The sequence below is a fragment of the Sprattus sprattus genome (genome assembly GCF_963457725.1).
Source record: "Sprattus sprattus genome assembly, chromosome: 18".
Lineage (NCBI taxonomy): Eukaryota > Metazoa > Chordata > Actinopteri > Clupeiformes > Clupeidae > Sprattus > Sprattus sprattus.
Genome location: NC_137916.1, coordinates 17,867,112 through 17,884,158, shown reverse-complemented (window position 1 = coordinate 17,884,158; position 17,047 = coordinate 17,867,112). Strand labels below are relative to the sequence as shown.

At 40.0% G+C, this 17,047-nt stretch overlaps 2 protein-coding genes across 4 annotated transcripts in view; both read right to left on the bottom strand.

Annotated features, from left to right (window-relative positions):
* The window catches only part of hoxb3a (homeobox B3a), a 57,390-nt gene that overhangs the window by 31,095 nt on the left and 9,248 nt on the right, over positions 1-17,047 (bottom strand). Inside the window, exon 1 of one of the 3 annotated variants that reach the window (XM_080856325.1) lies at positions 2,435-2,550. The exons of the other annotated variants lie outside the window; for them this stretch is intronic. The gene's annotated coding sequence lies outside the window, so the exon portion shown is untranslated. Of the gene's footprint in view, positions 1-2,434; positions 2,551-17,047 lie in introns of those variants that run through there. 3 annotated transcript variants of the gene reach the window in all.
* hoxb5a (homeobox B5a) lies at positions 14,446-16,089 on the bottom strand (the record flags this gene model as incomplete). Its single annotated transcript, XM_080856000.1, has 2 exons — positions 14,446-14,812; positions 15,510-16,089. 2 exons carry the CDS (start codon positions 16,087-16,089, stop codon positions 14,565-14,567), a joined length of 828 nt encoding a protein of 275 aa, XP_080712126.1. The 3' UTR covers positions 14,446-14,564.

Genomic DNA, 17,047 nt, shown 5'->3' with positions numbered 1-17,047 from the left:
AACACCCAGCCCGTTTCCGGATATCTGAAGACCCGGCACAAATACTTAAGTAACTGAGTTTTAGCAGTCAGTAACTCTGCTGTTACCATCGATTAATAAATAAAAACATAACTTTTTTTGGAAAGAACACAGTTGGTTTTATAGAGCTTTCGCAGCACCATACTTGAGTCACAAGAATGGCATGGGTCCAGAATGAAAAAAGAGCGAGAAAGAGGGAGGGCGAGAGAATGTTAGGACGTGAGTGAGAAAGGTTGGGATAGCATAATCATATATCTTTACTATGGTGCATATTTTCTTAATCAATTTTCACAGGACAAATACTGAATGTGAATAGGCACGAGTTTGAAACGGCAGTTAGGCTATAAGGAAAGACAGGAAGAGGCTTGAGTACAACCTGAAATAATGCATATGGTTTTTATGGCAGGTCACTCCAATTTGCAGCTGGCCGCCTAACACCACTCAAAAGGGGGACAAATCCGGAGATGAGGGGTATAAAACCATAAAATATTCACAGAGGAAGAAATTGCAGCCTCCTCACACACCCTCAGAACACCAAGCAAACATTTTACGACCTTTTAACAAGTTTGCTCCTCTTGCACCAAGCACCCAGCACTTCATTTCGATTTTAAACCGTACTGAAAACGAAGCCCTAACCTCAACCCATGGATTACTCTAATTCTCTTTCTCACGAGGACCTAGAATATCCTATACTAGACACAGAAGTTAGTTGTTGTTTTTTTGTTGTCATCCGTAAAAAGGTAAGCTTTATCATATTATATCATTAGCTGTTAAGACGGTTAAACGTATAGCATAGAGAGATAAGCGACTGTGTGTCGAATGATAATTCAGGAAAAAAATGGGCTACTGAACACTGGCCAATTTTGCATATAGGGATACCAGACATGTGTAATACCTTAATTGCGATTAAGAAAGAACAATATTGGATACAAATTGGATAAAAAGATTGTGTTTTTTTAGATACTGTAGATTAATTATACTTTCAGATTTGAATTTTAACAGACAAGCGTCCCCTTGAGCACTGTCAACATCGTATATAACAAAGGACTCACACACAACGCCAAGAGTTTCGTTTACAATTCTTTGCCAGGAAAATGCATTAGGCCTATATACCATTTTTGCTCATTTATAATGCAGGATACGATTATTAATACAGAGATCAAACAAATGGACATAGATTTAACTTTACTGAGTGAAATATAATTTTATAGAATCGAAACGTTCATCGAAATAATAGAGATTACATATATTTTTACTTTTCAAAACAAAAAAGACATAATCATTTAGGCCTACTCTTTGTTTCAGAAATACTATTACTGTTCTTTTATTTATGAATTCAATCCGTGCTTTAACTGATGTGGCATGCTCTTCAAAACCTCTATTTTCCCCAAGCATCCATACAAATGACAAAAAAAAACACAATTTAAACCAATCCCTTTAAGCCAACGGCTGAACAGTAGATACAACCAAAAAACGATGGTGAACTGTTTAAAGAAAAGGGTGCATGTTAATGTGTCTTTGTTCTTGTTTCAGTGGGACCTATACTAATTTATATCAAATAGAAAATATGCCAAATAGCGTGTCTAGACTAATGTAAAACTGGTCGTAGCCTACGTACAGTTAAAATAAGAGCGAAATCGAATGTTTTCTGTAAGAGCCATATGGGTCTACATTTTTGTGTAATTTCCTGGGTAGATAAAAATGAAAGCTCAGGCCATCAATAAAATCTGTAGCACCCCTAGCGTCTGCATAGCCTATTCTACGGCCTACTAATTTCTCAAATAGGCCCGAGCAATCAAGTGAACACAATAGTTCTCAAATCGCCCTTTTCTTTTCTTGACTCGTTCTTCTCTTTTGTCCCTGATATAAATTGATTGTCATTGTCGAATAAAATAGCCAGCACTGATAGACCCAGTGGACTAGCTAGTCACAACTATCATCATTTATATTAAACTCGTTTAAATTTCGTTGTACAGGCTATAGTAATATTTGTTAACGTTTCAACTGAGAAAGTATCATACAAGCTTAGCAAAGGAGGAGAAAGTTTAGCCTTGCTGTCCACTCTAACCCTTTCACCCCCGGTGTCCACGACCTCGCCTTCACCCCAGGAACCATCCCCTTAAAGCGGCATAGGGACCCACAGCCATCTGCCTCATTATGGGGTTAATGTGTACACCGACAGCCATTCAAAGAGCACAGGCAGAAACTATAGCCAAGGTAAATATTCACTACACCCGCTCCACACACAACTCTCCAACGAGCGGCACCGTGGGGCCAGAATTCAGCACAGAACTCCGGTGGGAGAGGAGGGGGTACCCGTGGACTCACTGCACAGCGAGAGCACGTGGTCCGCCCAGGCAAGCACCTGCCGGAGAACGCCGCGATATGTAAATGAAGCGCAGATTTCTTTACTTACTTCTCTCCTCGCGTCCATTTCAGTCCTTGCTCGGGATTTCTTTCTCCTCGAGATTTTTGCCCGTCCGTCGCGACAAACGACTGTACCTGGTCTCGTCCCGGTTTATTTTCTTTTCTACTGGAGCCCATTCTTCCACTGTCGCCGTGGCTCTTACCCCTCATCCGCCCCCCTTCCCTTTCTCCAGCGCCACAGGTTTAGCCCATGACCTCGCCGTGATACCTTTGTGCGTGAAACTCCTTCTCATTTCCGCGAGTCCCTCCAGATCCGCTCCAACAACCCCAGCAACAATGGGCAGGCGGACATAAGATCGTCCAAAAGGGTGCAAGCCAATCTTCAACGAGCATACTACGCTTGCCATAAGAGGAAGAAAAATATGCGATAAAACAGCTTGAGATCAACTTCATCTGCCAGAGCGAAGGTGCGGGCTGTCCTTTGTCGCTTAGCCTAGCAAACGGCGACATGAGGGGCTATCCCTGCGCACTATGCAACCGTTTCCCTCCTAATACATCTAAAAAATAAAATGCCCCATAACTCCTCCGCTGCTGTGGACGCCACAATACCACCGAGCGCTTTAAGGCATTTTGTTGTGGACTCTCAAGTTTTCGTATTAATCTCGCACTTTGGCAGTCTTTGTTAAACAGCGAGGCGTGTCACGAGTCCCCGTACATTTTAATATTTGTTAGACGCACTGACCTGCGATTCACCCCGGCTCAGGGTCTCTCCCACTCGCAAGTTCTATAGTAATGCATGCATAGCTTGCTCGGTCATATTGAATTGTGCCCAGGTCATTACTTTGAAGAAAAATGACTTTGGAAGGGGGGTTCATTCAAAAAGGCTTCCCAAGCCCGCAAACAGACTAAGCATAGCCCATTTCTTAATTTTCTTTGTGCATAAATAAAATCTTCTGGGAAAGCAGGACAGCATTTGATGTTGACCTCAGATGAAAAATGAAACTGAAGATTTTGAACACACACACACACACACACACACACACACACACACACATATATATATATATATATATAAAATATATAAAAATATATATATATATATATAAAATAAATACATATATAAATATATATTATACATAAAATACCGGCATTATCAGGTATATTCTTTTAAAAAGTCTTGTATTGATATTTTATAATATTTTAAACCAACTTTTTAAAACTCGCATGTGTTAGTGATCCCAGACTGTCAACATATAGTTTAAATAATAGGTGTATCGGTCATCTTGGACATTACCATCTGTGCGAGGTGTTTTGTTCTTCAAAATATCTGGAACACTTACGCCTTGACGCCTTAAGGGGAAAAGTACATATGGCGGTCAGAATGTTGTAGTAACTTAACTCTAACAAGGACAGTGGGCAAAAACTCGTTCAAACTAACTTTATAAATGCAGTTTATGTCCCGTTCCAAATCCAGATATTAAAATGCAGGACAATGCACTGCCTGGCAACGGCACATGTTACAATGGAATTAAGATTAATTCAGTGAACTCCGAGTGAACTCCAATTGGGTCGTGTTTTCTAATACAATTATTCACCACTTATGCACTTTGTTTTACAAAATACCGTCTCACAGAATCAAACCATCCCAGCAACCACCATTAGACCCAATTTCCGTGCCAATAATGTAATCATTTGTTTGCTGAATTATGCATTTTCCTTCTCTCTGCATTATAGGCGTCTGTGCGGTGGACGTTTACGAAAGTTAACCGTTATAGGTGGCCTCTCCCGGTTTTATTTTTAGGTCAAGTTTACCTTTTTTTGTGTTCATATATTGCCATGCGCATATGCGTGGGTTGTAAACGTTATAGCCTGCACAAAAGCAGGCTACATACGCTAAAGGCCTACGTGTGTTGAGATTGTTAGGATTTTTTGAATTTGCCACTGCTGAAATTCTTGACTTTGCCACAACTACACAAATTCCCAGTTGGCAAAATATTAATATATTTGTAGACCTATTACGTTCTGTCTGCAATACCTGCTTCCCTAGTAATTACAATGTAGACTAAATGATTCATACGCAGAGGAGGATTAGACTGGTTCTGATGTTCACATACATTTTAGACTGTTTAGTTGCTTTTAGAATCTTTACATATTTGATCCAATAACCGTCTGTTAGGAAAAGTTCGGGTGTTAATTATCAGTTCAGTATCTTTGGTATTTTTTCATGATAATCTACAATAAAATAATCAAACAAAACATATAATTCATATGCATTCGAGGAAAGTGTGTGTGTAGCTTGTGCATACTACGCTGTGCATTATGGGAGACAAAGCCCTCCACTAATATAAATGATCTATAATCACTGAATTGGGTGAGGATGTATTGCGCCTTTGTTAACCATTCTTTATTCAGAATAAATGTTTTCAATGGTGTGGGGTCATCCTGCGTGCAGCCTTTAGGGTTTTTGCATAATTTCTAGGAGCAGGGAGCAAGAGATTAAGTGATTCAGGGACTTCGAGAGATTTCCAAATTAAGTCTTATTTTGACTATTTTTAGTCAGGATAAGGTATAAACTACATTAGTTGATGTCCTGTGAATTGATTTCCTATATAAGTGTCTACGCGTACGGCAGCTGTCAATGTTGTTTAGCCATCAGTATAGCTGATTAGTTTATACCAGGATAGGAAGTAATGGCGAAAACTATCATTCCTATGATGTATTACTACAATTACAAAAAAAATATCAAGGGCAAATTCTGCAATACCGCCATGTAATTCTACACAATAAACCATAGGCTGTAAGGATTTGCCACCGCTAATAGGCCTAAGCTACTAATATAGCCTTGTCAATGCTATATTATGAGTTTGGTCGGGCATATTCTTATAAACTTTGTATTTAAATGTTCTTGAAGAGTAGAAGACACAATGAAAAATAAAATGAATTAATGTATAGCCAAGATGAAAAAGCATGCTTGATTTCAGGAGCGGCTAAAGCCATCGGCCAAGTATGAACCATCGGTCGCCACTGGTGCATTGCAGTGACAACACGGGCAGGAGAGTAAACACCTGCATTGTGAATGGGAGAAGCCCAATGTCACTGAATCCTTTCGTTTAGTTTTTCGGTCTGTGCGGCCATTTTTCCCCGTTTCACTCTGCCTGTCTCTCTCGCAGACGCGGGGGGCTTGCATTGTCACACCGCGAAGGTCAGCCCTCCACCTCAAACCTCTTTTCTCGCTATCATTTCTCTCATCTTTGCGCATGAGACAATCTGTAGCTCTTCACTCCCCCGCCCGAAGCTCCCCTCTCATTTCAGCCCCCCCCCCCCCCCCCCTCTCTTTCTCTCCCACTTTGCCATTGACATCCAGCAATTGGTCTACACAGAGTCGACAACCGACAGCCGAGTCACGTACGACGTAAACTTTTGACCCCTCAACTCTGTGACCCCGCACTTCTACACAGCCATTCTAACGAGGATAGATTCACCTTCACTTGCTCGAGGCTAACGTGTCGAATCAAAATAGTAGACGTTTGTGCTATACGGCTACTTACAGCCATTTAACATTCAGCGACGCTCGTTGCTCTTCTTTTTAACTAGCGAGGAAAAACGAGCGAGATTCTGTGTTCATGTAACCAGAAACCCTTTTTTCGCACGTCTTGTTTATAAATAAAATCTTTCACTACCACATCAGAACGTGAATTCAAACAAATTTACGGCTGCATTAAGCTTTAATTGTTGATTACGGGCGTTAGGTTTTGGACTGCTATATTCTGGAATGGCGAGGCTGTAGCCTACTGCAGGCAGTGTTATTTCCTCTGAAGCTGTGAACTTTGGTCTAAAGCGGGCTCTGCTGGTCAGGGAGGAGCGTTGCAACTAGTTTTATGTCCACTTTTCCTTGGAATACAACTATGGCGGAGATGAAAGATGCATTTAAGTTATTTATATTAGGCATCAAACTTGGTTGCACATCTCTTTGTTGCAGATAATGCAATATAATTGTGTTATCGTCATTCTTATGTTGTTGCATTTCTAGTCTTGTCTTTATTGTTTTACAGTGGCCTAACCTTTTGGCTCAAAATCTCAAAACAACACGAGTATAGGCTAAGGAATATATAAGTTATTAAGCTGACCAAAAAGCAGGACAATAATACGCACTAGTTACATTTAAATAGCACTACACCAAATCAAATTTTATATTCGATATAAAGTCAACAAATTAGTTCCACCTCAACCCAAAAAAATGCAGCCTGTTTTTATTTGAGTGGGTGATTATTAGTAGTAGTATTGTTATTGTTGCCATTATTATTATTAATATTGTTGTTATTATTATTATCGGGTCATGTCGTTTAAGCCACATGTAGGAGACTAATAATAATCTAGGAAGCGTTCATTTTTATAGCAGTTGTCAAAATCACGAGTAAAACAATGGCGTAGCCTATCTCTTGATATCAGAATAATCCTAAAAACAAGTAACTCCACATCGGAAGGCAGCAATATCGAAAGCTTCAATATTTGCTAAAGCTTTATCTTAATTTACTGCGAAAAACAAATTATCTTATCTCGTACAAGAACTCATTCGAACAGGACTGTTTTGTTTCAAAAACACAGGAGAAACGTTCAGAACAAGCGACCAAGCAGTTGTCCACGCGGTGGGGTGCACCGGACTGATATTGGGGATGTTTTCGTTGTCCGTCCTCGCGCATGTATTGCTTAGTGAATCGGATGCAGAGGAGGAAAGAGAGAGGGGTAAATAAATACATTTTCCGACAGCCTCCCTTTCTCCCCCTCTGGAGGGATAAACATCGAATGGCCCATGTGATGAGCTCGCTGTTTGTTGGAGCGCGTGCGCCGAAGCGGCTGCGCGCGTCTGCTGACCTCTGAATGATCCCGTGCTCATGCATTATGGATGAGATATACGCGCGAAGATTACCCCTATCAATATGCAGAACACATTATGAGTTTGAAATGGCAATTTAAACGTTGGAAACAGCGGCATAAAAATCTGTTCGATCTGTACCTGAAATTCAAGTCTAAATCAATTATATATTTTACTTGACCATTAGCAAGTTATTTAATTTTACATAACCAAACATCCCCCCAAAAAAATCAGACATTGCAATAGACGGACAACGTGTTTAACTATGTTCAGTGGAGCCTGGAAGGTCAGCCTAGACACCGTGACAATTATGAAATAACTCCCTTGACGTTTAAAACACAAATACCTCTCTGATCCACGAAATCATTTCCCCATAACTGTAACAATAATTCCTAACGTACTGGGCACCATTCAGTGTGTTCCCAGTGTGAATTGTGCCATAGGCAACCATGATCCCAACCCACCCAAGTAAATAGGCCTACATTCTGACGCACAAACACACCTTACATTGAAAACGCCGTAGCCTATTACTCAGTGACACACCTTAACATTTCGAATGAGATCGGTCGCCTATGAGTTTCAGACAACATGCAAAGCTTTAGTTTTGTGAAACCGTATGGATTGTGAAGGGTCCAGGGCCTCGTTTCCCGAACGCGCACTTAGCCTAAAAAGCACTTGAAATCGCTCGTAAGAGGATTCCTACGTTGCAGACGGGTTTCCCAACGCCACACTTAGCTTAAGTGTATCTTTCACTGAGAGGAATTCTACGTGTGGTCAGGACCAGTAGTAACTTCACACTTAGCGATGTAATCCACCAGGGGCGTCGTTCGACCGTCGTTCGGAAGAAACGGGAATTACAAAAAAAAAACATGGCTACTTGAAGCGAGGAATATTTTACATGAATAAAGCTATCTACACAACTTTTTATATGTTTATAATGACTCGGTTTGATCGGAAATGTGCTACGCGACCAATGCAGAGTATTTAGGTCTTGACTGAAGCTTTCAAACAGTAGTTTGATGGCACATTTAGCGCTTATGCCACCACTCCATTGGCTTATATGGTAGCTTCTAGCTAGATGGTTGTATATTATGTAGAAGAAATCCAAACGATGTTTCTGTGTATAGCACATCATGAGAATGTCATTGTTTCACCTGCCTATTCCCATCAAAATGGAAATAAAGAATATTGAGTATTTGAAAATAAAGATTAGGCTATACAAAACTAGTGCATTGCCCGTAGGAATTATGCATTCTGTAGTGTTAGCAGACGTAGGGCTGTTGGGTAGTGTAATGGCAAGACATATTTGCACTCCACATAGGTACAGGTTACACTGAAGTATTATTGTGATGCCATGTTTCCTTTTCATTAAGAAATGTGTTAATGGTAGCCTTTTTGGAGAGTTACCAACAAATAAAGTTTGAGATTATGTAGTGGATGCAGTTGAATATACTGTAGATGTCAACGTTGCTGTCTAAACTATAAACTAAATGTCATAAAGAAAGACATTATTTAAAATGAAGTTATGGTTGAAATAGGATCACTTCTTTATTGTAAGGGTAAGTGTAGGGCAAGAATGGTCATGCAGTTGGACTCAAATGTAGGTTAATTTTATTGAATGTATGTAGCCTACTGTACTGTATGACTTTGATGATGCTAGCTTTGACAGCCCACTCTCAGACAGATCGTAATAAATGTACTTACAATGGGAACACAGTTTAAATAGGCTTCTCTGCTGGAGATGGCGTTACTATCCCCGCCCCGAATTTAGTGCACATTGCACGTTCGATGCACGCATAGGCTAGCTAATTTCACAGCAATTAACGTAAACAGGTTAACCTGACGTAAACAGCTCCTAAGAGCTACTTAAGAACTCGTGCACGTTGCGCTCGTGCACCTGACTTTAAGTTGATGGTTGGGAAACGCACGTAAATACAAAGTGCTACTTAGTGTACGATGTCGCGAAAATCCACGTATATGGGGCGCCGTTTGTAAAATGTTGCACGTTCTAAAATCCTGCTCAGTTTTGCCACATTTAGCATTATAATACGGGGGAAAAAGCACGACAATATTCACATGTCACCTTTTCAAACATTTAGAGAGAAATTGTTGTTTAAGTTGTTGTAAATAAATGTTAATGTTAATGTTAAATGTTATATGTAAATGTTATATATATATATATGTAAATGATAAATGTAAACGTAAATATTAAATATAAACTTAAATGTTTAATGTTATATATAAATGTTAAATATAAGTGTTAAATGTAAATGTAAAATATAAATACTTAAATGTAAACGTAAATGTTAAATGTATATCTAAATGTTAAATGTCCGAATTATGTTCAGTCTACATTTAAGATTTGGCGCCAGAACATTACAATATTTACGGTAATTCGCTGTGAAGCAACGGGTTTTTTGAATGGAGAAAAGCGCGGTCTTTTATTCACGAGATAACGACAAGACAACAAGATGGCAAGTCCAAATTAATTAGATTTAGCTTTAATTATAGAGAAAGCTGTTGCAGCTGGCGTTAGGGCGGCTCTCCAAAACCGACCTACATTGGGAACAAGTGCTGCAACCAACACCACATCCCGCTCCACGAGCGAATTACCGTAAATATTGTAATGTTCTGGCGCCAAATCTTAAATGTAGACTGAACATAATTCGGACATTTAACATTTAGATATACATTTAACATTTACGTTTACATTTAAGTATTTATATTTTACATTTACATTTAACACTTATATTTAACATTTATATATAACATTAAACATTTAAGTTTATATTTAATATTTACGTTTACATTTATCATTTACATATATATATATATATAACATTTACATATAACATTTAACATTAACATTAACATTTATTTACAACAACTTAAACAACAATTTCTCTCTAAATGTTTGAAAAGTTGACATGTGAATATTGTCTTGCTTTTTCCCCCGTATTATAATGCTAAATGTGCCAAAACTGAGCAGGATTTTAGAACGTGCAACATTTTACAAACGGCGCCCCATACACGTAGGCCGTTAAGATACATCGTTATCGGGAAACGAGGCCCAGGTCGATGAACTCGGATGTGAATTCTAAAAAGGCCAGCATGGAAGAGTTTGGCGGAGGCCTTGGTCCTTCCCACAATATCAGTGACAAAAGGAAGCCGATGAAAAATTATTTAGAACGCCTTGCCTCTCCGCGACCAGAGATTTGCCTTCCTGTTTACCCCATGAAACTTCCTCATTCTCTTGTGTGAGCACAACAGACACACACAACTCAGACTAATCGGGCAAGCAAGAGGAAGATGTAATTTCGATTATTACTTCAGGCTTATTTTATTTTACACAAGTAACCTAACCAAATACTATTTGGTGATATTAACATTTAATTCACGGAATTGCGGAATTGTGAATTGCAGTTGCTTTAAAATACCCAAAACCTCCAATTTTTCTACAGCAATGTACCTTTTCTTAAATCATAAAACTCACAAAGGTTTACTCTTTATTGGCCTTGTTGGACAGTACAGTGTGTAGGTTGCTTGTGCACTCACACAACAGCCGTAAACTCTCGGTGACCCCGGCAAGGATGAACTGATTTATTAACAGATGGTAGGCTACCATGTAAGATTAACCCTGCATGCCATGTCGCATGGACTTCTAGCATAGCCTACCTGTGATTCAATCTCCACAAGGAGCGAAATTATCGACGCAAACAACGGGCTGTGAATAGAACGTACGTTTTTAAAAGAGGTTTTATGTATAGGTTATATCAGCAATTCAAGCTGAATCGCCTTGCAGAGAGCGAAACATTTATAAAATAGGCTACACTGCATCCCAACACTTTGGTCCTGAGAATAAAGAAAAAAGGAAAGGAAAAACTGTTGCATAACTGTGGTTGCTAAATTGATGTAATGACGTGTAGATAAACGAGATAAGCTACCAACGGTTCTCCAATCCAGGAATCTCCCTTTAGACTGAGTTTACGCCTGAGTCCAAAAGTGACGCGGGGAAACCACTGACTTCTTTTTGCGGTTGTTGTTAATGTTGGGTAAAATGAATAGTCACATTAATGACAGTCGTATGCTCTTATTACTGGAGAGCTACCACTAGTGGATTGCCATATTTAAAGAGGAGTCTCTTTGCGCTGTGCTGAGTGGAATTTAATGATATACAGTTCCGAACTTTACACTCGATTTGAACTCAGCTAGGCCTACATGGAAGAGTCATGATGACAAAAACATTAAACAGTTTATGTAATTAAATCATATAAAGATTCCGTGTGATATGCGAGCATTCACCTATCTTTATCCGGGCTATTTTAGGTTTTCCTAACATGAGCCTTTTTCATACAGACTTGTAGACACTTTCATACAAAAAGAGAGTCGCGGTATTCAGTGTGTTATTCACACGTTTCCCTTTTGGAAATACTTGGGCGGAGTTGGAACAAAGATGTGCTTGTCGAATTGTGTGAATGTGTATGTGTGTAGGGTGGTGGTGGTGGGGTGGGGGGGTTGAATGTGAAACACTGAGAGAGAGTGAGGGTGAAAGTGTGCGTTTGTGAAAGACAGAGATAGAGGGAGAGTGGAATTATTTACAGAATGTTTAATGATGTAAACAAATGTGTTGGTTTACAAAACAGTTTCAAAATTTCATAAAATCAATAGCAACAATTAACTTTCTAATTAACCTATAGCCTAAAGACAAAACGCAGATACCAAAATTCGGATATTTCATGAAATTGAAACATGGTTTGCACACAAAACATTACTGTCAGATTTTAGTGGTATTTTTCTAAATCACAATAACACATAAAGGGCAGAATGAAGCTATCATTTAATAGAAGGTGTGAATTCCAGTCAGCTTCAGAGTCGCCAGGTATCTCAATAGGTCTATAGTTTCGTCTAGGCTATAGCATATATTTTAGCTGCTTTGAGGATTGCAAAAGAGCTGACAAAGGTTAGGCTCAAGAGAAAGACCAATACATCCTGAGCGATTTAGTTGTCTGTGCTTGCGAGATAGCATATATTATAAAATTACTTTACTGGGGCATGTAACATAGGCTACCACGGTTATCAATAGGCCTACATCTAAAGCACATTGCCATGACAAATGCTAAATTCAACAGGCCTAAACACCATCTCGAAAATAACCACGAGCACAAAAATCCCACACACATAGCCCATCACTTCATACCCTCACAGCTAAATGCAAGATGCTCGTTTATACAAATCCGCGGGACGCTGTAAAGTCCAGAGAATCATCAGCAATAGAACAGCCTCAATCACCCTGTGGCAATAGAACCAAAATGAATTGGCCCCCACTATCTGACACAGTGTCCCTATACTCTCAACCTCACCCTGAGACCAAGTGGCCAAGCAATAGGCTTTATCTGAACTTACTTTGTGTACGCATAATCCATAGTCCACATTTCCTTTAAAGTAGAACCAGAGAAGAGACATTGTACGCACCAGGCATGGGCACAGTAGTGGCCTACCAGACTGCTCCTACCATCGCAACTGACCCTTTAGAATCCCTTCGAAGCAGTTAAACCGTCACTTGCATTCTAGAATGTGAAATATATAGTACATTGTCAACTCCCCAAAACCATAAAACTAACTTTATGGACCCCACGTGACTTTTAAGAGCCAGTAAGGGGTATCTGTCTGTGGCCTGGGCGATTTTTACGATCTAACTTCAAGATAAAATGCTCATCCGTTTGACATGTAAATGTCATAGCTACTTTTGGTATAGTTTGGTGAAAAGGAAAAGCGGAATTGCTAAACACTGGCGACCAAGCGGGTCGGACAGCTAGTCCCCATGACAGGACTCTAACACAGCTCTCAAAAGTCGTCTAGACATAGCCTTACCATTGGAGACACTTTGGTAAGTTTAAGAGTTCAGTGTTTGTTTACTTGGAATCAGATGTAAAGTCGTCAGTGCGGGAGGGGATGTCTCTAACAAACAAGAAAATCGTTCAGGGAGCATTCTGAGTATTTTATTTTTCTCTGTTGACAGGAAGACTGTATGTGTTTACAAAAGGCTAGGTTGGTTTCCCGCTGTTGTGGTCTATTTTTTTGTTTTTGTTATTTTACTTGATGGTCAGGTGAGTCCAGTGCGCATTTAAGGCATACGTTTCGGAGAAGGTAATTTCTCTTTGAATGGATTGCCTAGCGGAGCCGATTAATATTTTCAGGAATTCAACAAAGCCAGACACTCCAGCGACTTAATTGTGCGAGGATGTTACAAGACAGTTTTAACAATGTGTAGACAAATCGATGGTTGATTATTGTCAAAGTAGGGTTGGTGGTCGCATTTACACCAGGAAGGAAGCTGGCAGAGTGTTAGCAGTCTGAGATGCGTTTGACCCACAGATGCCATGGCGAGGGGCATGCAGGGGTCGTCCATACCAAAATGCAATCAAAGCAGTCCAGTAGTTGGTCTGAATATGAGGAACTTTATTTTTTACTCCAATTTAACCTACAAACAAATACAAAAAGCGTATTGGCAAAATGCGTACAGGCAGTCTGACATGATTGCGATTTATTTCAGCTTTCACACGCTTGTCATCCACTCTGACTACTACTAAGAGCTAATTGGTCACATTAAAATTGTCTAATATGTACATCCTGTTTGGAACATAATCATGATCCAATAATATACAATTACATTTTTAATATAACTTTACACATGTATGAACTGAAACAGCGAGGTCTATGTACAACTTTACCCTTTTTGCTCAAAAAAAATTGGAAGATTTGAACACATGACGAAAACCTAATGATACTTATGCAAAACAAATAGTAGATAAGCATGAAGAGGAGCATTAAACACACGGAGGGTTCTGTAGAGGCAATGCAGTTACCACTATACTACAGCTTCACTTCATATTGGGGCAAAGGCAATTCTAAGTTGTAAACTCAAAGTATACACTTGTTATAGATCGTAAATAAGTTATAACATTTAAGAGCTGCATGCTAACTTTCGAGAAAGCATTAACATAGCACTTGACACATAAACAATATTTATAACAAGAACATCAGGCGGCATTGGATATCTTTTTCTCTTTTTTCCTCTCGAAATAATAGTCACCATATAGTATTAAAAAACAACAACATATGAACACTAACTTTTTATTAATTATAGCAGTACCACAGTAGAATTTTAAGTTGCCTAAAACATCCACAACATGCCGAAAGGTGCCGCACTGAACTGGACTCTGTAACTGTGTATTGAAACCGATTTTTTTGTATTTCATTTATTTATGACATCCTTTCAACCAACACAGAATGATTTGTACGACTATTACGGCTGGAAAGCGCTACCTGCAGAAGCCAAACTCATACTCTTGAGTTTATTGTCCTTTTTCCATTTCATCCTTCGATTCTGGAACCATATCTTAATTTGCCGTTCTGAGAGGCACAGCGCATGGGCTATCTCTATCCTCCTCCTCCGGGTGAGGTACCTATTGAAATGGAACTCTTTTTCCAGCTCTAGCGTCTGATAGCGGGTGTATGCGGTTCGGGCCCTTTTGCCGTCTGGTCCCGTCATATCTACACAGCATGAACAAAACGCAATGGGAACAAGTATTAGCGGAATACAGGGACACAGCAATAAGAAAAGCAGATGACTCCACACAACTTGTTAGCATGCGTTAATTTACACAAATTTAAACACAAACGAGCCTCGATTATTAGTATAATTCTAAGCCTGACAAAATCAAGCGATGAGCAGGGATTGTATCCACATATCTCGCTTGTTGCTGCTAGCTTTTCGGCTATTTACATGGTCTCAAATGGTCGTTTACGTGGAACACGTTACTTAGAGGTGGCTCGATATTTCCACACGTTACTATTGTCCTTCTTTCTATAGCGTCTGCTTTTGGCTGTTTTTCTCTTCACCTCTCAACTTTTTTTTCACCATCTCGTTTTGACTCTACCCGTTTTATGGCCCGTCTTCTTTTATTGCCCCCAGCCTAATCAAGTTCCCACACAAAATAAAGCTTAACTTTTCAAAGAAACAACAACTTCTAAGCCTCCCTGTCCTTCTGTCCTTTCTGCCACCCCACTGCCATTCTCTCGCCTACAGTTTGTATGGCTCCACACTTGAAAGATTTATGGCGCTTTCACGGAAATTAAAATAAAGGCTGAATCATGCGATGCATTTGCTCTAGCCTCGAGTAAAATAAGTCACAATAAAACACTACATCGAGAATACATAGAGATACATTAAAGTAAAATACGTATGTACCATGACTTATGTGCAGTTTCCGCATCCAGGGGAATATCTGTGGCGTTTGGCCATCGTTCGACGCCGAGGTGGTGGATGTGGCGGTGGACTCCTGCTTTTGCTGCGTCCGGGAAACAGGGTTGTTTGATCTGTGGGTGCCTTCCTCGGTCTCGGAAGAAACACTGGTCTCGTCGATTTCTGTAAAATGTGTGCTGTTGGTGAGGTTACTGCCGGTTGTGGAGGCGCTCTGGTCGGAGGGGGGCGAAGAGCACTTGGATCCCAGGCTCTCGCTGTTGGAGCAGGGCAGGGGCTCCGGAGACGCGAGCGAACAGCTTGATGGCTGCCGAAATCGCGTCTCCGGGTCCGGGGACTGGAAGCCCCGGGAGTTATCCCCAACAGCCCCAAAGTGGCCCGTGGTGGTTGAACGATTGACGCTTAGGTCCATCCCATTGTAGTTGTAGCCGTAAGACCCTGAATGCATGGTGCCGGAGTCCCTGTACGAAGCGTTCATAGCGTTGCTGCTAGTTCCATAATTTAGTAACTGATAGTCGGGGCCATTTGGGTAGCGCCCTGAGAACGAGTTTACAAAGTAAGAGCTCATTTAGGTTGTTTTAGAGGGCTTGATTTGTAGATCTTGGTCGTTATAACGCGGTGCTTCACGATTTATGATGTATTAATGAATTATAGCAATGCACTGTACTTCGTTTTTGCTATGTATGCGGCCAAATATGGGGGTGGGGGTGCGTTTGGGAATCACGTGCTTTTGTTGACCAGTCGTAAATTCTCACTGATGACTTCAAGAGGTAATTCATGCTCTATGGTTACAAATGATGACGAGATGGGAGTCGTTAGACTCAAGTCAACGTGTGCCTCCCAATGCTGTAGTGTGCAGCGCGTTGGCAGACAGCGTCACCTACTGGACATATAGGTTATTGCAAGAAAGAAACGCTTCGTTCCCTACCTCACCTCGTTTTGTTCTATTTTACTACGATCATAAAAATGATTTGTATCACTATTATTTCCAGTATCACTTGTAGTGATCAAAGTGTTATTAATGGTATTGATTGACCTTTTTTGTGTTCAGAAGATGGCATTTCGTCCCAGATTGCTTTGTTAGTAGTCAAATATATATAAAGGAAAAATTGCACATCCATACCAATCATGCCTTTTTCGTCGTGTTTGAGACCGCAGAATATTTTAACAACGACTGTTTATGATAAAAGTAGTTCTAAATCCCATCCCGTTTAAACTATGCCATTATTATTGTTAGTGTTATTATGGTTGTTGTTGTTATTGTGTTTGGTGTAAGATGATGATCTATTTCTTATTATGAGTGTTACCAAACATCATGAAGGAGTATACTCTCAGGAATGGAGGCAAGGTGTTGTTTTTCATGGGCATGTAGTGGCAAACGAGTGTCTCTCCGTTGAAGGCTTTTCTGCTTCTCTTTGACTGTATTTACATGTGGACTGACATTGTAGATGGGCATTCCCAACTAGGCCACAGCTACAGGCTGCAAACGTTTTGGACTGAATATGTGGAATGCAATTCTGTGATAT